Source organism: Littorina saxatilis, linkage group LG11 (assembly GCF_037325665.1).
Source record: "Littorina saxatilis isolate snail1 linkage group LG11, US_GU_Lsax_2.0, whole genome shotgun sequence".
Classification (NCBI taxonomy): Eukaryota; Metazoa; Mollusca; class Gastropoda; order Littorinimorpha; family Littorinidae; genus Littorina; species Littorina saxatilis.
Window position 1 is genome coordinate 18,142,572 of NC_090255.1, and position 25,870 is coordinate 18,168,441.

Sequence of the window (25,870 nt, forward strand, 5' to 3'; positions counted from 1 at the left end):
ATATGTGTAAAGGCAAGGCAACATCTGCGCTCCATGTACATAAGTAAATTGCTTTGGCATACCAATTTTAAAAATGAAGAAATTGGACTCTTAAACTTTTTATCAGAGTGGCTCTGAAATTTTAACAATCTTTTACATCACAAATTTGGAAACAATAAAGTAACAAAAACCTCTTTTAACTCCCCCCCCTCCCCTACAAGGTGTCTCGCGTGGCGAAGGGAATATCGTGTCCATACAAAAAAGAACATTTTATAACCAACCCTTTTACAAAACAACTTTTAACCTTCAAACAACCCCAACCAATTATCCTCCAACCTCCCTCTCCCCACTGCGCCCCCCTTTTTAATATCGTATAAAAAATCATGTCCCAATATAGGTCCCTAGTTACCTGGGAGGACGTAAAGCCCCAAATTCTCTCTCTCTCTCTCTAGTTGTTGTACTCGGCGTTAAAGCTTACTGCAGGTGTCTATTAAATTGGAGCTTTGCGTGTCCTAACCTTGTTTTGTGTTGAGTCTGAAATGAAGTTTGTATTCTATTGTCGGCGTGTTTACTTTGTCGAGATGTGTTTATCCTGCTTTTTTTCAGTGTTGTAGTTTGGAGAGAAAAAACCCCATCATTTTAAGTATGTTACGAATTGACACAACATCCGTACAGAGTGGGAACTCTATTGAAGTGCAGCATCACGAGTCTGAAACAGGTTTACACAAATGCATTTTCGCTTCAGGCAGCCGTTGAGTTTTCCATTGTAAAGATGTCACCGAGGTGACACGGGTATTCAAACGCCTTTCCTTGGACATACCTTGTCATGAAATTTTCTTTCACATTTATTAAATTATCACGAGTGAAAGTTGGGGACACCAGACGACAAAATGTCCGTTGAATATGTCTACATAAGAGGTTCTTTCCTTTTGTCTTGTTAAACTTCGTTCATAAGATGCTCTGAGAAGCGTAAGTTACGTTGAACAATAACACCACCACCACCACCACCAACAACAACAAAAACAACAGCAACAACACCACCACCACCAACAACAACAACAACAAAACACAAACAAACAAACAAATAAACAAACAAAAAACGTCTTGGGTAAATACCATCTGGAAGAATTCACATGCCAAACGTTCATAAAGATTTGGTCAGTAATTTTCTGGGAATCGCTCTACGCATACACACAGACACAGACAGACAGACAGAGACACAGACACAGACAGAGAGACACACATACACACACACGTAGAGACAAAAACACACAAAGACACACACAAAGACACAGGCACACACACACACACACACACACACACACACACACACTCACACATAGTACACACACACACACACACACACACACACACACACACACACTCCCACACACACATGAAGTTTCATTCGTCTGACCCCGTTCTTGGTGACCAACTTTGGGGACCGTCTCATAGCTGTTGATCCGTGACGTCTCTTTCCTCGGCGAGTTTGTTATACCCCGGTCACACACAGACGCCGCTTCTACCACGATGGAAAAGTGTCAGAGAGCGTGGCCAATCATGGGCCAACTGTGGGAGGATCTATGTGAGCATGGTTTGGTAGGGGTGGGATCTGCTAGGTCGTGAAGCTGCACGCTCTCCCCACGCTTATTTTGAACTGCACAAAACAAGCGTAGCCGGGTCGTGGCGCAGTGCAGTCGTGATGTCGTTTTAAAAATAAATTTGCCATGTGCTGGATTTTGACGGCAATATGCCCCGATTTGATAACATGGCCTTCGTAAGGACGTAGAGCTGTGTGACGGGAGCCTTAGTGCATAGATTCAGACTAACGCGTCACTTAAGAAAAGTATGTATTCAGAAGCGTCTGTGCTGCGCTGTGCTGAGACGGTAAGTGGATTTTCTGTTGAATTTTTAAAACCCCAATATAGATCCTTTCGATTGAAAAAAGAGTGCGCATGCAGTGGCTGTAGAATTAAAAAAACACCTGTTTTTACATTATTTTAAAAGTTCCTTTCGTATTGTTTTTGTTGCAAGATAAAAGTTACTCAAACTTATTTTATTTATTTCATTTTTTGTACAGCTGTCATAAAGCCTCCATTACATATTCGGGGCCGTTTTTCTCAGTGACATTTGCTCTAGTTGTTAGTGTCAGATTTGTAATTGGTGCCACAATTTCTACTGAGATTTTCTTTTTAATGACATATGTTCTATTTGTAAACGTCCGATTTCCACTTAGTCGCAGATATGCTATTTATTAAGACATAATGGCGCATATTTACCTTTCACGGCCTATTATTCCAAGTCACACGGGTATAGGTAGACAATTATTAACTGTGCCCAAGCAATTTTGCCAGGAAAGACCCTTTTGTCAATCGTGGGATCTTTAACGTGCACACCCCAATGTAGTGTACACGGGGGGTGTTCGGACACCGAAGAGAGTTGAGAAATAAATTTCCGCCGAACGTGGGTTTGAACTCACGCTGACAGCGGCCAACTGAATACAAATCCAGCGCGCTACCAACTGAGCTATGTCCCTGCCCCAGATGGCGAGATGCACAAAAAAGGATATCTATGCTGACTCTTGTTACCCTTGAAAAATCAAAAAAATCATTGTCATTGTCAAAGTTATTTTCATTGCCATTCTCTCTCTCTCTCTCTCTCTCTCTCTCTCTCTCTCTCTCTCTCTCTCTCTCTCTCTCTCTCTCTTCCCCTCTCTCTCTCTCCCTTTCTCTCTCCTCTCTCTCTCTCTCTCTGGAAAAATGGTTATGTTTAAAAAAAAAAAAAATTCTGTCTGCAACAAACTTGAATCTTTCTTAAAGAGGCCAATGAAGGCCTTGGCTAGGAAATTAAAGCACAACATATGAATAGCTGTGCTACAGATTTTACTCAGAGAGAGCAGAAGAACAAAATCAGTGCACAAGCGCAGCACTCCACTGAAAGTCAGAATACACTCGTCCCTGGGTGTTTTTACATTTAGTCAAGTTTTGACTAAAATGTTTTAACGTGGAATCGAGACGAGGGTCGTGGTGGTGGTGGTGGTGTGTGTGTGTGTGTGTGTGTGTGTGTGTGTGTGTGTGTGTGTGTGTGTGTGTGTGTGTGTGTGTGTAGAGCGATTCAGAGTAAAGTACTGGACCGATCTTTATGAAATTTTACATGAGAGTTCCTGGGTATGATATCCCCAGACATATTTTTCATTTTTTCGATAAATGTCTTTGATGACGTCATATCCGGCATTTTGTAAAAGTTGAGGCGGCACTGTCACACCCTCATTTTTCAGTAAAATTGATTGAAATGTTGGCCAAGCAATATTCGACGAAGGCCGGACTTTGGTATTGCATTTCAGCTTGGAGGCTTAAAAATCAATTAATGACTTTGGTCATTAAAAATCTGAAAATTGTAATTAAAATTATTTTTTTTTATAAAACGATCCAAATTTACGTTTATCTTATTTTTCATCATTTTCTGATTCCAAAAACATATAAATATGTTATATTTGGATTAAAAACAAGCTCTGAAAATTAAAAATATAAATATTATGATTAAAATAAAATTTCCGAAATCGATTTAAAAACAATTTCATCTTATTCCTTGTCGGTTCCTGATTCCAAAAACATATAGATATGATATGTTTGGATTAAAAACACGTTCAGAAAGTTAAAAAAAGAATAGAGATATAGAAAAGCGTGCTATCCTCCTCAGCGCTACCGCGCTTTTCTGGATTAGTGGGGCTTGTATGTTGCAAAATCATTCAAATCATGCAACAAACACCAAATTTAGCAAATATGAAGAGTTTTATGTGCTTAACAAAACCTGATACAGAGCCACCGCGAAAAATTAAAAAATAGGTAGTTTTTAAACAATTATTTAAAAATGGCCACCAGTGTAAACGGTTGGGTATGTTAGGCATATTTCACTTCATGTGATTAACAGCAAATTTGGCGTAAATGGACATTTGCTTTTGCTTAACAAAACCTGATACAGAGCCACCGTGAAAAAATTAAGAAATCAGTAGTTTTTTTTAACAATTTTCAAAATGGCCGCCAATGAAAAGGGTATTTAGGCATTTTTGATGCTACTTTCTTTCTTTCTTTATTTGGTGTTTAACGTCGTTTTCAACCACGAAGGTTATATCGCGACGGATTTTTGATGCTACAAGACATTCTCTTGCAATAGAAACTAACACAAAAACATTTTTAAACAAAACAATACATGTATTGTTGGTGCAGAGAATGATTGGACGGTGTGGGTGGCAGGGTTGAAGAATTTGTGGATTGCCTAAACTGTGCAAAAATAAATATATTGCACCAATTTTCATACCCAAACGAAAACATTCATTCCTGTGCTGTTGTATTCAATGTATGCTATTGAGGGCACTCAACTTGGCTAACTGGAACACTTTTAAGATAAAAGGTGGCCTTTACATGGGTTATTTGACCGCCGCCCAAATAAGGGTACCCCCAAAATAAAACTGATAAAAATGTAATGTATCAACTCAAAAGTCGACTAAAATTCATAATCGCTGTATTTCGAAAACGTTGTTTGTTCTCATGTGTTACACAACTAGCACATTCCGGCAAGTGTCTATACTCAAAAGAAACTTTGGCAGTACTTGAAACAACCATCTGTCATATATACATGCGAAGTCAAAAATATGTGGGATGTAAGTCAACAAACCTGTGGCAGTTTTTACAATATTATTTCGTGAAAATTTGAAAGTGTACTCAAACGGTTGAACTACGCCTCGTGTGTAGACACACATTCCTGAAAGTTTCAACGCAACCCACTTGGTCATTGCTAAAATACATGATTTTAGTTGACTTGGGTATCCCCCAAATTTGACACATAAACATCTCATCCGTGAGATCGACACATACATCAGTAGGTACAATGGCACAACACTAGAAATATGCAAGATGGCGAAATAAAACAATCTGTTCTGGATGGATAATCAAGTTGACTTTCTCTTCGTATACAACAGTGACCCAGTTGTGCCTGAGGAATTGTCGTCGGCTTTTTAAAAGGTACCCGAAGTTTTTGTCACATCTCTTTGTCACGTCAAGGGTATCCTTATTTTGACGGCGTAAATGATGATGTAAAAAAAAAAAAATGTGCCAGATAGCGAAGATGCGAGCCTTTAATGGCATAGACAGTTTGAATAAAATGACACAGGAATAAATGTTTGAGTTGGGGTATGAAAATGGGTGCAATAATATTTTTGCACAGTTTAGATGCTGACAGTTTTCACAGGCATGCAAGCACATTTGCAGAGAGCTGTGCTCTGCAGTCCTTCTTTGCAGCATTTGCAGCGTTTTGTTGTACAGCTCTTCTTGCAGGTACACCTCATGAGTTCTCGGCACACGCTGGATACCTCTTGAAAGCTCGTCCAGAATGACTCCCATTTTCCAGCCTTGAACTGCCAGTCTACAGAGTTGGGTAGTCTAATAGGTAGATGGCTCTTCTCAATCTCATGTCCTGCAGCAGCACCTCACTTGTAACGGGATTATGGTCAATTTGGCAGCTCTTTTTACTGAAGAGGTACCGTCTAGCACTGTTTACACCCAGTACGTTGCTGGTTTTGTCCTACAAATGTACACCAAAAAGCTCTTGTGCTGCCCTGTCAGTGGTACTCAGCTTACAAAGAGGAGCAGACAACATGAACAAAGTTTGAGTGATGTCTTCAAATGCTTGCCATACTTCCCAAGCCTTCTGTTTCCCCAATACCATTGAAGAACGACATAGTGTCACAGCCTGTAAGGCTATGCAAAATGGGCAGACAGGGTGACTTCTCTTGGCCAATGGCTTTGGCAATGTGGCGATACACTTCACGAGCAGAAAAAAACGCAACACAGCTGGAATAAGAAGCAAGATGTGAATGATTGATTAGTGCGTCTGCAACATACGAGCCCCACTAGATTGTTAATTTCACTGCCTTTGCCACGAGCGGTGGACAGACGATGCTACGAGTGTACGGTCTTGCGGAAAAAAAATGCAATGCGTTCAGTTTCATTCTGTGAGTTCGACTGAGCTTGACTAAATGTATTTTCGCCTCACGCGACTTGTTTTCTTCTTTTTGTGTGTGTGCCAACCCACCCCGAAGGTTAGTGACCCGTAACGCGTGACCTCGGGAGCAGGTCAAGGCCGTTTAGCTACAGCACTCACGAGTGGTTGTTTTTCTGCGCATGAGCGGTGAAGCAAATCTTGTCACGTTCGCGATCTTTTGTCAAAGTGGCAAGTCTCATCATTTGACACGGGGCCTATTCTGGCAGAGGGGTAGGAGGGAGAATGGGGAGGGATGGGGGTACCCGTTCTGAAAGGGTAGGGGGGACGGGGTGGACCATGGAATTAGGGTACCCCTCCTTTTTAGCCTGGTTGATTGACTGAGAGACAGGATTACATAGTGTACCCCGGGTGGGAATGTTGGGTTATTTGAGCTGGTTTTTTTAATGTTTTTTTATTTTTATTTTTTTATTGATTTTTTTTTCGTAAACAATAACATTATATGACACACTTGGTATCTGTATGTTTAACTGTACATTAATCTGTGGCACAGTACATTTAACATTTACTTTTGGCGCGAATTCTTACAGAACATAAATGGACAAGAATGTATTAATCAATGCTGTTGTGTCTGCGGTGTCAACATTTGCGACATCAACATAATCATAAATCCACACACACACATACATATGCACATAAACTTAAACATTTTCATTTACAAAATACTCAAACGTCTCAACCCTAATTCGCAATTAAACATTACATTTAAATCAATAGGCTTACCATATCTAAACTTGCTGATACACATTTTTGCTATCAACAAAATATGATTTATAATTTTGTTTGTTGGGGTATGCATTCCTGGTAAATAACCAAACAATACATCATGTTCTGTTAATATAACATTTTCTTTCGTATTAACAAAAATACATCTAATAACATGTTCCCAAAATAACTTCATTTTTTTACATTTCCAAAAAAAGTGCTTAATATAATCTATTTCGTTACAAAGACTACACAAATTATTTTCTTTCAATTTCATCTTGTGGAGTAAAATGTTTGTTGGGTAAATATTATGTAATATTTTCCATTGAAGTAACTTTAATCTTTCCTCGCTTGTACATTTAATTGCCAAGAGCCAATATTTCTCGTCAATGGAAATATTATATTTATGTAACCAGAATTTTACAGAGCATGGTGCGCTTGCTTTTGCATTTGTTAAAATAGCGCGGAACTGTTTGGGGGAAGGTTTTTTTTAACAGGTCTTGTAGACAGGGCCCAGATTTGTCGCTCGCGTTTCCGTTGGCTGTGTCGTCTCGCAGCGCCGTGTGGCGCTATAACCAACAGTGGTACAAATCTGTTCATACGGGACAATATTACCATCTATCTATATATCACGTACAAAATTCACATCAGCTTTAATCCAATTTTCAAAACACAAAACATTCTTTTTAAAAACAATACCTGCATTATTCCACAAACATTGATCGATAAATCGTTCTTTTTCTACCAAAACAATGTCTATTCTCAATCCATTTTTTTTAATACATGTTGCCAAAATTTCGATTTTATTCTCATCAGGCCTACAAACTGTCTCGGGGTGGCAGTTGATTGAAAACAACACAGACGACTTCCAAGAGCGTCAAAATAATGTCTTGGAACTAATTTCCAATTTTGAAAATCTGTTTGCTGTAGCCTAGCTGCCCAGCATAACAAAAAGGATGTCTGCATATCATGCATATTTATCATGTTAATACCGCCCATTTCTAATTTATCACACAAAACTGTTCGTTTAACCTTCTCAAATGCTTTAGTGTTTGAATACTTACGTTTCCACAGAAATTTAAAGAGGATAGTGTTCAGTCTGTCAAGCACTTTTGTCGGAGCAGAAAGTGCCTGAAAAACGTATACAAACTGGGATATCAAAAATGTTTTAATTATGCACAATTTACCGCTAATACTTAAATTTCTTCTTGACCACATTCCAACAATTCTTTCAATCCTATCAAAACGTTTTGACCAGTTTTCTTCAATGTCAGAAGCAACAATATCATTCCTAAATATAATACCCAAAATCTTTAACTGTTTTGTCCATTTTATATTACAACATTGTTCTGGGTTGTTCTTCATGGATCCCAACCACATTGCTTCGGTTTTATTTTGATTCAAATTTAAATTTGAAATATACCAGAACTGTTTTACTATCAATAATACCTGTTGCAGGTCGTGTTTGTCTTTGAGAAACAGTGTTACGTCGTCTGCATACATTGCCAGTTTTAACACATATTCCATGTTTCTCTCTCGATCAAATGATGGAAAATTCAGTCCTTTTATGGTCTGATCACTGAGGATTTTAATGGCTAGGAGTTCAAGGCCAAGGACGAAGGCCATCGGAGAAAAATTACACCCCTGACGGATCCCGGTTAATAAGTCGAATTCCTCGGAAATCCAACCCACGTAATTAATACAACTTGTGGTATTATTCATTAATACTTTTACCCAATTTAAAAAATTTCCATCAAAACCAAATTTTTTAAATGCCCAAATCATATATTCCTTTGATATTGAATCAAATGCTCGTGCAAAATCCAGACCAAGGAGAATGCCTGGCTTATTATTACAATTCATAAAATCTGTTACATCATCAATTAATCGAATAATATCACTCGCTTTTCTGCCTTTAATGAATTGAAACCAACCTGGTCCTCTGATATAATACTAGAAACAACAGACCCAAGGCGATGTGACAGACATTTTGCAAATATTTTGTAATCAGTATTAGTGAGAGAAATGGGTCTCCAATTATTTAAATTATCTCATGATAGATCCTTTCCTTTGTGAATTAAGGATATCACCGCCTTTTTTTGTGTAGGAGACATCTCTCCAGCTTGAAAAGATGCGCTTAAGGAGGCAAACACCAAATCCTTAACTTTAGGCCAGAAAAATTTCATAAAACTGGCTGTGACGCCGTCCAAGCCCGGCGCACAGCCGTTTCTTAATGATTGAAGTGCTGTACCAATTTCTTCAATTGTAATATCTTTTTCCAACTCATTCGTCTGGTCCTCTTTTAATTGTGGAATATTTAATTGGGATAACTCGCGTTCCGCCTTCGTTTCATCAAAACACATTTTCGTACCAAACATTTTTCGAAAAAAATTGGTTTGCGCTTGCATTATGTATGTCTCTGCTCAGACGATCACTATCATTCTCAGGCCTGAATTCATCAAAGGAATGATAATCAAAGTTCACAAGACTATGTACAGGTAAAAAGGTAATACAAATGAAGACTAGCAAAATATCAATGTATGAAAATGCATGTGAGTGACACAGGAAAGAATACATAACATGACAGTGGCTGACACAAAGCCTGACAAAGGACAGGGAGAGAGAGAATCAGGCTAACACATTTAGTCTGAACTGATAACAACCAACACCCAGGTTGCTTTAGGTATGAACAAGTAGTTAACTAATATAGCTTCAGATGTTATCCGGCAATGGCTGTTGACTGAATAAATTCTTAACTGGGAAAATGAGCAGGGAAGGTAAGCCATGTGCATGTGTAGAAGTTATGCTTAGGTGTTTTCCCCAAACTGAAATGGCGGGAAAAAGGGACATACCGAACAGAGGAAGGGGGGCGCTCTGACATTACACGGGGGACGCCGGTCAAAATGGCGGGCACTACAATCTTACATCAGCCAATCAACCGTCAACGACATACGGCTTGAAATGTAGCAACATGATCGAACACATGAAAAGTAATGCATCACAAAACTTCATAAAGCATGTCATGTTGTTGTACACTTCGCCTTTACAAAGTTACGGTTACAGTGCTGGAAACAAAGAACGATCCTCAGCGAAGCGAAAACTGAGAACCTCTTTGTTCCTCAACAAAACTGGCTACGAAGCGGAATTCCGTCCAGCAAAGTATTCAAATCCCTTCTCATCGAAAACCGAAATCTGAGAAAGGTTCGACTTACCTTACCGGGCTTCATTGTTATAAAACTGTCCTTGTACAAAAGGAGGTCTAACCTAGGGTCTACTCGACATAAAATATTGTGAGACAGGCTTTTCTCAGCGAAAACGAAGCGAATGAGAACGAGTCTGCCTTACTTGATTCTTACGAGTCTTTAATTCACAAGACTCTAAAACAACTTTAGAACAACTGGTCATCAAATATTAAAAGTTATTAACGCTCAATTTCAGCGCCAAATCATGAAAGTAATTAGAAACTGATTGATCTAGAAAACACATCTCTCCGATAGATTAAAATGGCGTCATCAACTCTGACGCGAGACCGGTCGGACATCGCCCGGGACCAAATCAGCAGCAAAATGTACATATGCAAACATCATAGCATCAAATGAAACATAAGAATAAAGCATAAGGAATGAATAAAGCATTTAGTTACTTACAGATTCTCCTCAGTGAGCACACTTGAAACGTAAACACAAAATCTGCTGCTGACGCAGAAGTCGCGAAACACAAAGAGCACAGGTCTCGGAATTTAAAACCACAAGTCGACCGCTTACAAACTTCGCGCCAAACTACACAGCTAGACCGGTTCACGACAAATTTGGGCAGAGCTTCGACACGTTCACGGCAACAACACAGTAGGAGCACCACACAGCTCGCTCAGTGTCGCTAATCGCGTTTGCTGATCTAGAGAGAAATTCAAGTTTTACGCCCTCACGGCAAAGCCATTAGGGGCATGTTCCCGGGTTTTTAACCCGACTTTAGATGAGATACACAAGTGTATGCGTGTTTAGGTGGTATCAGCCATCTGCACTTATGGCAGAATGACCGAGGTCTTTTACGTGCCACTGTGGTGACACGGGGGTGGGAGTTGGATACCGTCTCTGGGTCTGCACATAAAGTTGACCCGTGTCCGTCCCGGCCCGGATTCGAACCAGCGACCTTTCGATCACAAGTCCAGTGCTCTACCACCTGAGCTACCCGGGCCCCCAATTGCTGATCTAGCCTAATGTTCACCCTTTTAAAGACAGTGGTCACTCCGACTCCCTGTGGCGATAAGCCAATAGGGAGGCTACCCGGTCTAAGCCAACGGGGGGTGTTGTACTTAAAATTCCTGCCCAATGATAGGGATCGTTACAGGGGGCCCGGGTAGCTCAGGTGGTAGAGCACTGGACTTGTGATCGAAAGGTCGCTGGTTCGAATCCGGGCCGGGACGGACACGGGTCAACTTTATGTGCAGACCCAGAGACGGTATCCATCTCCCACCCCCGTGTCACCACAGTGGCACGTAAAAGACCTCGGTCATTCTGCCATAAGTGCAGATGGCTGATACCACCTAAACACGCATACACTTGTGTATCTCATCTAAAGTCGGGTTAAAACCCGGGAACATGCCCCTAATGGCTTTGCCGTGAGGGCGTAAAACTTGAATTTCTCCAGGGATCGTTAAAGATGCAGAGAGCCCTGTCTGTGTTACTCACAGAATAAGGCTTATTACAAGCAGTTACAAAGCTGATAAATAATACCCACATACCAGCTAAACGGGAAAAGTTATGGGATCCTACCACCTAAATCTGGGATAAGATAGATTAGAAATGAATCCGGTTAAGACTCTACTCTACGATAGCAAACACACTTCTTCGACCGGTTTACAACAATAAAGTACAGTGCACAACGAAAACCAGGTACTATTTAGTCACTCATTAGGCACTGATGTTTAGAGGTTACTCTGCTGCTTCTCACCATTTTAAGTTAGGGATTTCCTAGCACAAAGGGCAATATTTAAAGGTAAACCCAATGTAACTAGCAACACACACACAGTGGGAATAGCTATAGACAGGGGAGGCAACTGGGTCGGGCAGGAGATAACACACACAAAGAGACGGGGTACGCCACTTGGCTACAAGAATACAAGTGAACAATGAAGACATTATGAAGTGGTTAAATGAAGACATTATAAACGCTATGGCTCTTCGCGATTTCTATAAAGAGAACAAATTAAAAGCTGATTACAAGAAACAAAGAAATAAGGTCTTAGACCTCGTGCGCCGGGCCAAAAGGCATTATTTTAATAAACTTTTTTCTGAGAAGAAAGATACCGCTTCCTTATGGAGAGCAATAAACGAAGTAACTTACTCACTTACTTATGCCTTTGACCCCGTCCGGGGCATAGGCCGCCAACAAGAGCTTGCCAGGCACTCCGATCCTGGGCCAATCTCTCCAGTTGTCCCCAGGTGTAGCCGATGCGTTTCACCTCTGCCTCCAAGTCACGACGCCAGGTGTTTCTCGGCCGGCCTCGTCTCCTCTTCCCCTGCGGGTTCCATGTGAGGGCCTGTCGCGTGATGCTGGTTGTCGTCTTGCGGAGTGCGTGGCCAATCCACCGGAAGCGTCTTTGCAGAATGTCCTGTTCTACGGATAACTGTTTTGTTCGCTGCCAAAGGTCTTTGTTGCTGATGGTGTCAGGCCAGCGAATTCGGAGGATTCTTCTGAGGCAGGTGTTAATGAAGGTCTGGATTTTTCTTGTGATGGCAACTGTAGTTCTCCAGGTTTCGGCTCCATACAGCAAGACTGACTTCACGGTGGTGTTGAAAATCCTGAGCTTGGTGTTGATGCTCAGGTCTGCTGATGCCCATACGTTCTTCAGTTGAAGGAAAGCTGCTCTTGCTTTGCCAATCCGGACTCTAACATCAACGTCCGTGCCACCCTGCTTGTCGACAATGCTTCCGAGATAGGTGAAATTGTCTACCTCTTGCAGTGCTTCACCATCCAGCGTGATGGGGGTCGTGTTGGCTGTTGCGTTGGTCCTAAGGACCTTGCTCTTCCCCTTGTGGATGTTGAGGCCAAATCGAGCGGAGTTGTTGGCCACAGTGCTGGTCTTCTCCTGCATTTGTTGTTGGGTATGGGAAAGAAGGGCCACGTCATCTGCAAAGTCCAGGTCATCCAACTGTGTCCAGAGTGTCCACTGGATTCCGTTCCGCTTCTGGGCTGTGGATGCCTTCATCACCCAGTCAATCACAAGTAGGAACAGGAAAGGCGATAGTAGACATCCTTGTCTCACGCCAGTTCTCACTTGGAAGGCATCTGTTAGTTGACAGCCGTGGACTACTCTGCAGGTCAAACCCTCGTATGAGTTCCTGATGATGTTGGTGATCTTTTCCGGCACTCCATGATGTCTCAGCAGTGTCCAGAGGCTTTGTCGGTCAACGCTGTCAAACGCTTTCTCGTAAACGAAGTAACTGCAAAATCAAAAACCCGACAACATTCAACTTCGGTTGGTATTTCACCCAGTGCCTTTGATGATTTTTTTTTTATCTCTTCCTAGTAAGCTTCTGGAGTCTATAGGGAAAATGACAAAAGCGAGTATAAATGCCCACAATTTCTTCAATTATTTTGCCAGGCCAATATGAAAGAAGTTGAACCTTTCAACATCCCATTCATTGCAGTCCACGAAGTCGGGCGACTAATAACTGACTTGAGTAATAAAAAGTCAATGAGACCCGATAACATACCCGCTTCCTTACTCAAGTTAGCGTTACCCTTTCTTGTTGAGCCAATTACGTATGCGTACAACTTATGCATTGACCGAAATGTGTTTCCAGACATATTTAAAACCGCAAAAGTAATTCCACTTCCCAAAACAAAAGACTTAACCGACATAAACAATTTTAGGCCAATTTCGCTATTGTCTGTTCTATCAAAACCATTAGAAAAACATGTACAAAAGTGCTTGCTTCTGCACATGGAAAGCCGTGGTCTTTTCGCTCCATCTCAATCAGGATTTCGCCCTAAACATTCGTGTCACACAGCTCTCGTTAAACGATGCGATACATGGCTCTCTGCCATTAACCATTCGGAAACAGTCGGCGCCGTCTTCCTTGATTTTAAGAAAGCGTTTGATATTGTTGATCACACAATTCTGTTAAAGAAATTATCTTGTTATTTAGGCGACGCATCCTACTTACCTTTTTTTCGTTCTTATTTAGCGAACAGAACGCAGTTTGTCTCCCTTAATGGTAACCGTTCTTCGATAGGACGGCTAATGCACGGCGTCCCACAAGGATCAGTTTTGGGCCCACTTTTATTTTGCATTTACATTAACGGTCTACCACTCTATATATCAGACAAGACGGTTATTAATGACGTTTTTGCAGACGACTCGTCTCTTTACACGTCCGGTAAAAGTTTACAATCTATTGAAACCTCTCTTCAAACGAGTTTGAACACCATATTTGATTGGTGTAAACAAAACTCAATGATTATACACCCAGGCAAAACTAAATGCATGGTGATCACAACACGACAGAAACACCAACTCGCTCCTCTGAATCTTCATCTCAGTTTAAATGAGTCACCCATTGAGCAAGTAACCAGCCATCGTGTTCTCGGGGTCACAATAGACGCTGAATTAAAGTGGCAGTCCCACCTCAACCGTGTTACCAAAACCTTATCTAAAAACTTGTTCCTTCTCTCCAAATTAAAGCATTACGCTGATACCACAGCACTCAAGTTGTTTTATTTTGGTCATATTTTACCTCATCTGAATTATGCATCTACACTTTATGATGGATGTAGCGATGTTCACTTAAAAAAAGTAAATTCTCTTCACCGTCGCGCAGCTAAATTTATTATGCCGGGTCCGCAAACATCAACAGATCAAAAGCTTAGCAGCCTTAATTTTTTATCACTTAAAGATCAGTTATTATTTGATAAGGCGCTTTTAATGTTTAAGGTTCAAATAAACGAGACCCCACAGTACATGCGATCATTATTTCAGAAAGCAACAGACAGATATGGCTCAAAAAAATTAATTTCCCCGCTACCCCGTATTGATTTTTATAAAACCAGTTTAGCGTTTTCGGGCTCGACAATTTGGAATTCGCTACCATGCATGTGAGATAAAGGGGTCAAGCACGATTAAACACTTCAAAATGCAGCTTCGCAAATATCTGTTGTCACGAACAGTTACATTCTGAAGCTGTTTCTAGCAAGAATGCATTGCTATCACTAACCTCTATATATTTTGTTGATGATGATAATGATGTCGACGATGATGATGAGGTTGTTGTGTGTGTGTGTGTGTGTGTGTGTGTGTGTGTGTGTGTGTGTGTGTGTGTGTGTGTGTCTGCGTGTGTGCTTGCGTATATGTCCGTGTGTGTGTGTGCGCATATGTGTATGTGTGTGTGTGTGTGTGTGTGTGTGTGTGTGTGTGTGTATGTGTGTGTGTGAGTGTGTGTGTTGTATTGAGTGCGAACGTGATTGCAGGCATTGTATTATATTGACATACATGTACATTTCAATGTTCTATCATGCATTATGTATTCGTATAGGTAATGTTGTAATTAGTAATACTGTATGATTGCGATTGACAATTGTCCTTTTATTGTCTTTATTTTTATGTCTTAGTTTAGCAGGGACAGATTGTAAGACTAGGCGTGAGCCTAAAATCTCCATCCTTGAGTAATAAAGTTCGTTCGTTCGTTCGTTCGTTCGTTCGTTCTCTCTCTCTTCCCCCTCTCTCTCCTACCCCCGCCCCTTCTCTCTGTCTCGCTCTCTTCCCCTATCTCTTTTGCCCAGAGTTGTCAGTATTTTCATGAGTTGGTCTCTCCGAGCGTCTCCACAACGTGACTTGTTCCCAACAAAAAAGATAAATGCATCGGAGAAAATATCCCAAAGACATATATATATATATACACGTATGCGCCTGCGGAGATAAGTACAAGCAGTTCATTGTTGTATTGGCTGGCGCTATCATAGCCTTTCATTTGGTATTTACATTTACATAATTTCTAAAAGCTGTTTCAGTATTCTTCCTTTGATTGTCGATTGCAAAGCCGCAGATGTTGATGTTCATGCAGGAATGCCTGACTGACTCCTTATTGCGCAGCATCGCACAGCTGTTGTTCGTACAAAAACACGATCAATTCGTTTTATTTCATGTTTATCAAAAACTTAATACGATAATCTCATTTTGACCAAATTTGAACTTACTGCCTTCTGCCAAAACACGGCAGTATAGCGTTTGTGAGATACCTCCAGCTTCGCTGGGATAAAAGTTAAGCTATGATGTATAAGTTGTCTATGATGCCCATGTGTGAATGTGTAAGTGGAGCGTATAAGAATGTGTAAGTGGAGCGTGGTGGAATGTCCATGTGTGAATGGGTAAGTTGAGCGTATAAGAATGTCCATGTGTGCGATGTGTAAATGAGACATGGATGTGTTCATGTCTGAATGCGTAAGAACAATGCAAGGAATGTCCAGAGAGGTATGTGGAAGGTGTTTCTATAACCTGCCTTGTTATATAGTGCTATATGTTTTATGTAAAATCAATGTCTTGTTTGTACTATTGTTATGTACCACGCCTGAATTTCTCTATGAGATAATAAAGTATTCTTATTCTTATTCTTCTTAAGGCTGGAGAACACTTTGGAGGCCCAATTTCAAAGTGATTAGGTAGTTTTAAAAGTTACTTTTTCTGTTAGTTCAATGTTTGCTTTATCAGGAAAATACAAAATATAAAGGGCTTAACGCGCAAAATTTTAAGATAACGACTGAAGTTTAAGCATAGGTATCAGATTTTTTCACGCAAACACTACTGAATAAGTTGCAATATTGTATTGTGAAAATGTAAACAAAATAACAATCAGATGATCACAAACTGAAGAAGAGAAATAGGGAAGCAAAATAGAACATTAAACGTAGTGATTTTACTTGTGAATTCGGAAAAAAATCCTTTTGTATCCATTTTGAAGCTCAATTTGAAGCATGGAACACCAACAAACATTGATTAAAAGTGTTAAAGTGATTACAGTGTTCAGAAATAGTGTTAGATACCAAGTTGAGTTATCCCTCTTTACCAAATTAAAAAAAAATACACCTCTTAACGCGCAAAATTTTGAACTGTGATGCTTTTACTACCCCCACCCCCTTCCCATTTGTCAGAAAAGAGTGCATATTATCTTCCAAATAGAAAAGCAGGGTAGTCAGATGATCAAAAACTTAAGAAGAGAAAGAGGGAAGCAAAATAGAACATCCAACATAATGATTTAACTTGTGAATTATGAGAAAACTATTTTTTTTTACCCATTTGTGAAGCTTAATTTGAAACTTGGAACACAGACAAACATATATTAAAAGTGTTAAAGTGATTACAGTGTTCAGAAATAGTGTTAGATAGCAAGTTGAGTTATCCCTCTTTACCACTGTTAAAAGAAATACACCTCTTGTCGCGCAAAATCTTGAATTGTGATACTTTTACTTCCCCCACCCCCTACCCATTTTTTCAGAAAAGAGTGCATAATTATTATCTACCAAATAGAAAAGCAGGGTAGTCAGATGATCAAAAACTGAAGAACAGAAATAGGGAAGCAAAATAGAACATCCAACATAGTGATTTAACTGGTGAATTCTAAAAAACCCCACTTTTTTACTCATTTTATTAGCTTAATTTAAAGCTTGGAACTGAAGACAGAGAAAAAAAAATTAAAAGTGCTAAAGTGGTTACAGTGTTCAGAAATAGTGTTTGATACCAAGTTGAGTTATCCCTCTTCATCACAGTTAAAAGAAACACACCTCTTGTCGCGCAAAATCTTGAACTGTGATGCTTTTACTACCCCCACCCCCTACCCATTTTTCAGAAAAGAGTGCATATTATCTTTCAAATAGAAAAGCAGGGTAGTCAGATGATCAAAAACTTAAAGAAGAGAAAGAGGGAAGCAAAATAGAACATCCAACATAATGATTTAACTTGTGAATTATTAAAAAACCATTTTTTTTTACCCATTTTTGAAGCTTAATTTGAAACTTGGAACACAGACAAACATAAATCAAAAGTGTTAAAGTGATTACAGTGTTCAGAAATAGTGTTAGATACCAAGTTGAGTTATCCCTCTTTACCAATTTAAAAAAAATACACCTCTTAACGGGCAAAATTTTGAACTGTGATGCTTTTACTACCCCCACCCCCTTCCCATTTGTCAGAAAAGAGTGCATATTATCTTCCAAAAAGAAAAGCAGGGTAGTCAGATGATCAAAAACTTAAGAAGAGAAAGAGGGAAGCAAAATAGAACATCCAACATAATGATTTAACTTGTGAATTATGAGAAAACTATTTTTTTTTACCCATTTTTGAAGCTTAATTTAAAACTTGGAACACAAACAAACATAAATTAAAAGTGTTAAAGTGATTACAGTGTTCAGAAATAGTGTTAGATACCAAGTTGAGTTATCCCTCTTTACCACTGTTAAAAGAAATACACCTCTTGTCGGCCAAAATCTTGAACTGTGATACTTTTACTTCCCCCACCCCCTACCCATTTTTTCAGAAAAGAGTGCATATTATCTACCAAATAGAAAAGCAGGGTAGTCAGATGATCAAAAACTGAAGAACAGAAATAGGGAAGCAAAATAGAACATCCAACATAGTGATTTAACTGGTGAATTCTGAAAAAACCCACTTTTTTACTCATTTTATTAGCTGAATTTTAAAGCTTGGAAGACAGAGAGAAAAAAAATGAAAGTGCCAAAGTGGTTACAGTGTTCAGAAATAGTGTTTGGTACCAAGTTGAGTTATCCCTCTTCATCACAGTTAAAAGAAACACACCTCTTGTCGCGCAAAATCTTGAACTGTGATGCTTTTACTACCCCCACCCCCTACCCATTTTTCAGAAAAGAGTGCATATTATCTTTCAAATAGAAAAGCAGGGTAGTCAGATGATCAAAAACTTAAAGAAGAGAAAGAGGGAAGCAAAATAGAGCATCCAACATAATGATTTAACTTGTGAATTATTAAAAAACCATTTTTTTAACCCATTTTTGAAGCTTAATTTGAAACTTGGAACACAGACAAACATAAATTAAAAGTGTTAAAGTGATTACAGTGTTCAGAAATAGTGTTAGATACCAAGTTGAGTTATCCCTCTTTACCAATTTAAAAAAAAACCCACCTCTTAACGCGCAAAATTTTAAACTGTGTTGCTTTTACTACCCCCACCCCCTTACCATTTTTCAGAAAAGAGTGCATATTATCTTCCAAATAGAAAAGCAGGGTAGTCAGATGATCAAAAACTTAAGAAGAGAAAGAGGGAAGCAAAATAGAACATCCAACATAATGATTTAACTTGTGAATTATGAGAAAACTATTTTTTTACCCATTTTTGAAGCTTAATTTAAAACTTGGAACACAAACAAACATAAATTAAAAGTGTTAAAGTGATTACAGTGTTCAGAAATAGTGTTAGATACCAAGTTGAGTTATCCCTCTTTACCACTGTTAAAAGAAATACACCTCTTGTCGGCCAAAATCTTGAACTGTGATACTTTTATTTCCCCCACCCCCTACCCATTTTTTCAGAAAAGAGTGCATATTATCTACCAAATAGAAAAGCAGGGTAGTCAGATGATCAAAAACTTCAGAACAGAAATAGGGAAGCAAAATAGAACATCCAACATAGTGATTTAACTGGTGAATTCTGAAAAAAACCCACTTTTTTACTCATTTTATTAGCTAAATTTTAAAGCTTGGAAGACAGAGAGAAAAAAAATGAAAGTGCTAAAGTGGTTACAGTGTTCAGAAATAGTGTTTGGTACCAAGTTGAGTTATCCCTCTTCATCACAGTTAAAAGAAACACACCTCTTGTCGCGCAAAATCTTGAACTGTGATGCTTTTACTACCCCCACCCCCTACCCATTTTTCAGAAAAGAGTGCATATTATCTTCCAAATAGAAAAGCAAGGTAGTCAGATGATCAAAAACTTCAGAACAGAAAGAGGGAAGCAAAAAACAACATCCAACAGAGTGATTTAACTGGTGAATTCAGAAAACACACACTGTTTTACTCATTTTATAAGCTGAATTTAAAGCTTGGAAGACAGAACAAATAAATTAAAAGTGCTAAAGTGGTTACAGTGTTCAGAACTAGTGTTAGATACCAAGTTGAGTTATCCCTCTTCATCAAAGTTAAAAGAAACACACCTCTTGTCGCACAAAATTGTATACTGTGATGCTTTTACTACCCCCACCCCCTACCCATTTTTCAAAAAAGAGTGCATATTATCTTCCAAATAGAAAAGCAAGGTAATCAGATGATCAAAAACTTAAGAAGATAAATAGGGAAGCAAAATAGAAAATCCAAAATAGTGATTTAACTGTAGATTTCAGAAGAAAAAAACCCTTTTTTTTAAATCATTTTTGAAGCTGAATTAGAAGTTTGGAAGACAGAAGAAAAAAAGAAGTGCTAAAGTGGTTACAGTGTTCAGAAATAGTGTTAGATACCAAGTTGAGTTTTTGCTCTTTATAAAAGAAACACACCTCTTGTCGCGCAAAATCTTGAACTGTGATCCTTTTACTACCCCCGCCCTCTACCCATTTGAACAGAAAAGAGTGCATAATTTGTATTCTCTTCCAATTAGAAAAATAAGTAAAAGCAACTGGACATTTTTAAAATACATCTTTTCTGTCAGTCCAAGGATTGCTTAGTCCATTAAAAACAAACAGACTAGGATTTAACGCACCCATTTTAAGAAAAAATTAACATGATAATTATAATTATCAGACTTTTTTTTATGCAATTACTACTGAAGATTCCAGACCAGGTAAAACAATCATTTTATATCCTTTGTCACATTTTTTTTATTTTTTTATAAATCTATCTATAGCGAGTCTTGTCTCTTTGTGTCATTTATTTTCAAGAATTCTATCCTGGCAACAACAACAACAAAAACACCTACCAACCTACCCTATTTTTTTTAGCCATGTTAATAGAAACAGACAATTTATTTGTTTTGGCCTAAAGATCTTGAAACATTTGTTTTAATAGAGAAATAACAAGTACAGCCATTAGCTGTGTCACTCGAATTTCTTTGTCAGGCTGAAACTTAGCTGTTGCGTTGGTGTCTGCTGTGTGTATCTGGGTCCAAAGCAACTTTCACATTCTCATCTACACACTCACGTTACACAAGTATATATATACAATTCCACCCACAGAGGCGTTCGGGGATGGGGGTCTCGCACTCGGGCGAATCACACCACAAAATACAAAGTATAACGTACACAGATTTTACTATTGAACCAAAAAGCAAATTAAATCATGAATAAATCAATCAAGCAAAACTTCCACACAATGACACACTCACTCTTGGTTCACACTGCGCTCTGGACGTGCACACTTGGCAGCACGTATACCGTTCCGGCACCGTTTGTCTTCTTGCAAGTCCAGCATAGGCACACGATTGTCCAAGAATCACAATAATCCTCGTGAATGTCACAGCAGGCATAGTAGAAAAGTCCAAAAGGGTGCGTTGATGGTGGTAATCCGGTGCACACACACACACACACACACACACACACACACACACTCCGGTTTGGTAAGTTACCTGATAAATAATGTAGCCTGTGGATTTAACGGGGAGACTGGTCAGACAGGAAGAGCATTTCACATTTCCGATGTTCAGCGATAAACTTGTTTTCTTCGAGAGTTCGATCTTCGTGCGATTCTGGCGCGTTGTCACCAAGAACGTAAAAAAAACCCAGGATATCATCATGATGCCTCTCTACAAAAACCAGGCAGTCTAGGAACTCTTCATCTAAAGTCAGTCAGTATTAGCCCCTCAACACAATCCTCATCTTGTCCCATAGTGATTTCTGCCGCCAAAGAACGTGTGGCGCTTAACTCACAAGACGGATTTGTCGTCTTCCATTGCGAAATTCAGATCTACCCCAACTACGTGCATTGATCTGAGCAATAAAATGTAGATGCGATAATCTGCAAACATCTCTTCAACACAATCTACATCTTGTCCCATCGTGATTTCTGTCGGCAAAGAACATGTGGTTCTCAACTCACAAGACCGATTTGTCATCTTTCAGAAATTCAGATCTGCCCCAAGTACGTGCAATAAAATGTAGAAGCGATAATCTGAAAAAAAATCTTTTCGCGTGAACGCTGCCACGTTGTCATCAGTCCGATGTCTTTTATCCAGAGCAGGGATGAACACACTTTTTCATCAGTAGTTTGTTATGTTTATCCGCAGACTGCTTTCCATTACTTGTCGTCTGTTTTAGCTTGACTCGTGGGGTTCTTCAGCAAGGCAAAAAGTGCTTGTTTACTGACACGTTCTCACGCACGACATGTCGTAAATGCAAGTTCTAACGATTGTTTTTTATTGCACTGATAGAGAATGTCGATATTTGTAAACGTCTGCCATTTCCTAATGTTTATTTCATTATTTTGCATACGGATATGGCTAGTAAGTGGATAATCTGTTACGACACGAAACGCGTTCTAAATCCGGGAAGGGAGGCTACTCCAACGTAGAAGGGAGGCTACTCCAACGTACTTTCCAAAGTGTGCTCCAGCCTTAAGCTACAGCTCCGTCCATCCATGATATTGCGTGGTATTTTGTCGAGACTGGGTCAAGAAATATGATGACGTCACTCGAGGCTCTGACTTCATTATATTCATTCACCCCGTCGAGACAAAATACCACGCGATATCATGGATGATTCGGAGCTGTAACGTATATATGGCATGACCAAAGTAAGGAGAAGTTGTAGAACTATATTTTGTGTCAGTCTTGGCAAGGCGCAATTTTAACACAACGCTGAAACGCTGAAGAAGAAGAACACTACGCACGAAATAAACGTTAAGTGATAACGCTGTGCGGGTGCTACCCACGTGCTGCAGCTGTAAATTTCGTTCAAGTTTTCCATTTACTTGTCACTGCGGCTGCGCAAGTTATTTTGCCTAGGTCAAGGCCGAACTTTAGGCCTACGGAGAAATATCGCTGGATATTTTCTCACTAGAATAACAGAGACAAAGAAGGGAAGTCATGCTGTATGACAACATATATATAAAACATCAGAAATTGTGAAAGAAACAATTGAAAGTCAGCAGAGACTTTCTTCCGAGATTTGTTTAAATCTCTTATCAGAGAAAGAGAGAGAGAAAAAGTATCCCTTCACAGACAGCCTATTGGGAGCATCAGACCCTCCTCAAGGGGGACCGAGATTTACAATGCAAAGTCCCTTTGTGCGGGACGTATCACAAGGAAATCTAGTCCTGATCTAATCATCCTTGCATTTAAATATATATATATATATATATATATATATATATATATATATATATATATATATATATAGAGAGAGAGAGAGAGAGAGAGAGAGAGAGAGAGCAGGGCCGGACTAGGCTAAGAGGAGGGGGGGGGGGGGGGGGGGGGGTTGCCAGTCCTGAAGCTGATGGGTAGGTCATTATTCTGAGATAGCAAAATGGTCGCTCCTTGCATGAAACGGCATAAAATAAACAATAATAAAAAAATGTTTTAAATACGTGAGGTACATGTTTAGGCTGGGGGGGTTGGGTTGCGCAACCCCCATAACCCCCCCGGTAGTCCGGCCCTGGAGAGAGAGAGAGAGAGAGAGAGAGAGAGAGAGAGAGAGAGAGAGAGAGAGCGCATCCTACTTGTATTTTCCTTGGCAAGCTAATATTATAGTATACGATTTCAGCTCTGTGGCCATCTGCTATGCTATGCTATGCTAAATTTCTATTTTTGTCCCCAGAATAAGAATCTATTTGGGACATGAGGTGGTTGTACGCTAAGAAGAAGTTGGGTGTGTGGGGGTGGGGCCGGGAGGATGACGGGAGAGGGACTGTAAAAGTTAAAAGTTGCGTTGATAAAAATTATAAGAGTTTCATTCTGGGCACGTATCAGTTTCTATGTAAATGGGCGTCTTTGTGTGCATGTGTGAGTGTGTTTGTGTGAGAGTGTGCGTGTGCGTGTGTGTGTGTGAGTGCGTGCGTGCGTGCGTGCGTGTGTAGGTGTGCGTCTGTTCATTCATTGATTCGTTTGCAGTGCACGCGCGAACATGTGTGTGTGTGTGTGTGTTTGTGTGTGTGTGTGTGTGTGTGTGTTTGTGTGTCTGTGTGTCTTTGTTTGTGTGTGTGAGTGCGTGTGCGTGTGTGTGTGTGTGTGTGTGTGTGTGAAAGTGTTCGTATGTATTTGTGCGAGTGCCTGTGCGTGCGTGCGGGTATAATTGTGCGTTTGTTTGTTTGCGCGTGCGTGTGTGGTGCGTGTGTGTGTGTGTGTGTGTGTGTTCAACCGTGTGTGTGTGTGCACCCCCACCCCCACACACACACTATTATGAGCTGATTATGTGCGCCTCGATATTTTATTTATTTTCTTACGTTTTATGTTGTTTGTTGTGATTCACCACACCCTAGTTTCTCGAAATTGAGATAATAAAGTGTTCTATGTCTAACACACATGCACACACGCGCGTAGGATAAACAAATCCAATCTTGACTTTCAATTTTACATAAACATACATCCTGTTCACAATTAACGAGGACAAACATAATTTACTAACACCTAAGTACAACAATTTATCCTTTGTAAACATTTGGACACACATTTTCCCAATTAATATGAACGTTACTGAACTTATCTTCTTTTCACTACACCTTATATCTTGATTCCCCCAAAAAGTTGAGTTCTGCCTTTTTAAATTGACCAGTAGCCCAAAACTTTTGCTCTAACCAAACAGTTTTACCGATACACAATCATAACAAAACAAAACAAAACTTGACTAAATGTAAAAAAAAGAGGTTCAACAAAACCGACTTCGCTACCACATAAATAAAAAAATTTTTATTCTCCCCAACATTCTGATCGACAAAATCATTATTACAGACAGTCATTCAATTTCAAGACAATCATCACAGCTTTGAACAGACCATTTCGTTCAACCAGTCAAAAACAACAACTATAGTAAAAGCTACAGCGCGATCAACGTTCGCCCATTTACGAACTTGCGATGATATTTGTTTCTTCTGGTCGCCAAGCCTACCATTTACAAACGCATGCGCACAAATTGGGATTCCCCCAATTTCCTCGACCTTGACCTCAAGACTCTCGAAGCCACTACTTCGGCGTTCAAGTTAGCTCGTGCATACCGAGTAGCTGGCAACTTTGCTTTCGAAGTTCCCACTTTCAAAGTTAATTTCATCATTTATACGACGATATCGCATCTAAAAGGTCCTTACCCATCTAAAAAAAACCTCCAACGCATGCTACAATTGCATGACATTCCGGTTTTAAAGGCAGCTCATTGGGAAATGAGCTCAGACACAATATTGAAGACGTGAAATGCGTCAATCGAGCAACTGTCCTTACTTGGCTACAATGAGACGGTCGGCTACCTTGCACCATAGACACGAACTGTGACATTCTTGTTTAATTTGGGTGAAAAGCTTGAAACAGCGGGGCTCAAAACCGACAGTACGGTCATTTACTGACCGAAAAAAACGTGCTCGAGTCATTCGGCGAAGATGGTGAGCTTTCAAACTACCACGACTGAATAACTGATAACACATCCTTGCATAGTGCATTTTCTAGACGAGTAGCATAGTGCAGTGGTAACGGATTCGGAATTGCAATCCGACGCTCTGGGTTCAAGTGCCGCTGGGAGCTACACATTTAATTTTTTATTTTTTAATTAACCTTTTTCTACACCTCAATTGCATTCAGACTGCAACAACCGGTTTTTGCCTCTGTGTTAATTTTTTTTAATCGCGTAAAGAAACTGTCCTATGCTTTCAAAAAAAAATTGAATCTTGACTTTTGATTGTACATAACCATGCATCGCCATCGTAATCAAAAATTAACGAGGGAAAACAAATTAAAACACCGATGAACAGTATTGTCTTTTCTAAACTTCTTGGCAGACATTTCCCCAATAAATAAGGATCAAGTCACTAAACTTAGTAATTTACGGTCTACTGCACAATGTTCTTCCTTTTAAACTTTACCAGAAACCCAAAGTTTCCCTTTAACCAATCTATGTTTGTCCAACAAAGAGTTTTACCGATATAAAATTATTAAACACAAGTACAACATACAGTAATTGTTGTACTTATTGTGAGAACGAA

General features: G+C 39.6%; 1 protein-coding gene and 1 long non-coding RNA gene across 3 annotated transcripts in view; one reads left to right on the forward strand and one right to left on the reverse strand.

Annotated features, from left to right (window-relative positions):
- Positions 1-1,401: 1,401 nt before the first annotated feature.
- LOC138979919 (uncharacterized) overlaps positions 1,402-25,870 on the forward strand; it is a 138,856-nt gene continuing 114,387 nt past the window's right edge. Inside the window, exon 1 of one of the 2 annotated variants that reach the window (XM_070352693.1) lies at positions 1,402-1,866. In XM_070352693.1, coding sequence (XP_070208794.1) covers positions 1,828-1,866 — 39 coding nt within the window. In that variant the 5' untranslated portion in view covers positions 1,402-1,827. The remainder of the gene's footprint in view (positions 1,867-25,870) is intronic. The other variant, XM_070352695.1, reaches the window with a different exon arrangement.
- Positions 2,765-10,639, reverse strand: LOC138979933 (uncharacterized). The gene is made up of 2 exons (XR_011460182.1): positions 7,806-10,639; positions 2,765-7,310 (listed from the first exon to the last, which is right to left on the reverse strand). It is a non-coding gene; the product is annotated as an uncharacterized lncRNA (long non-coding RNA).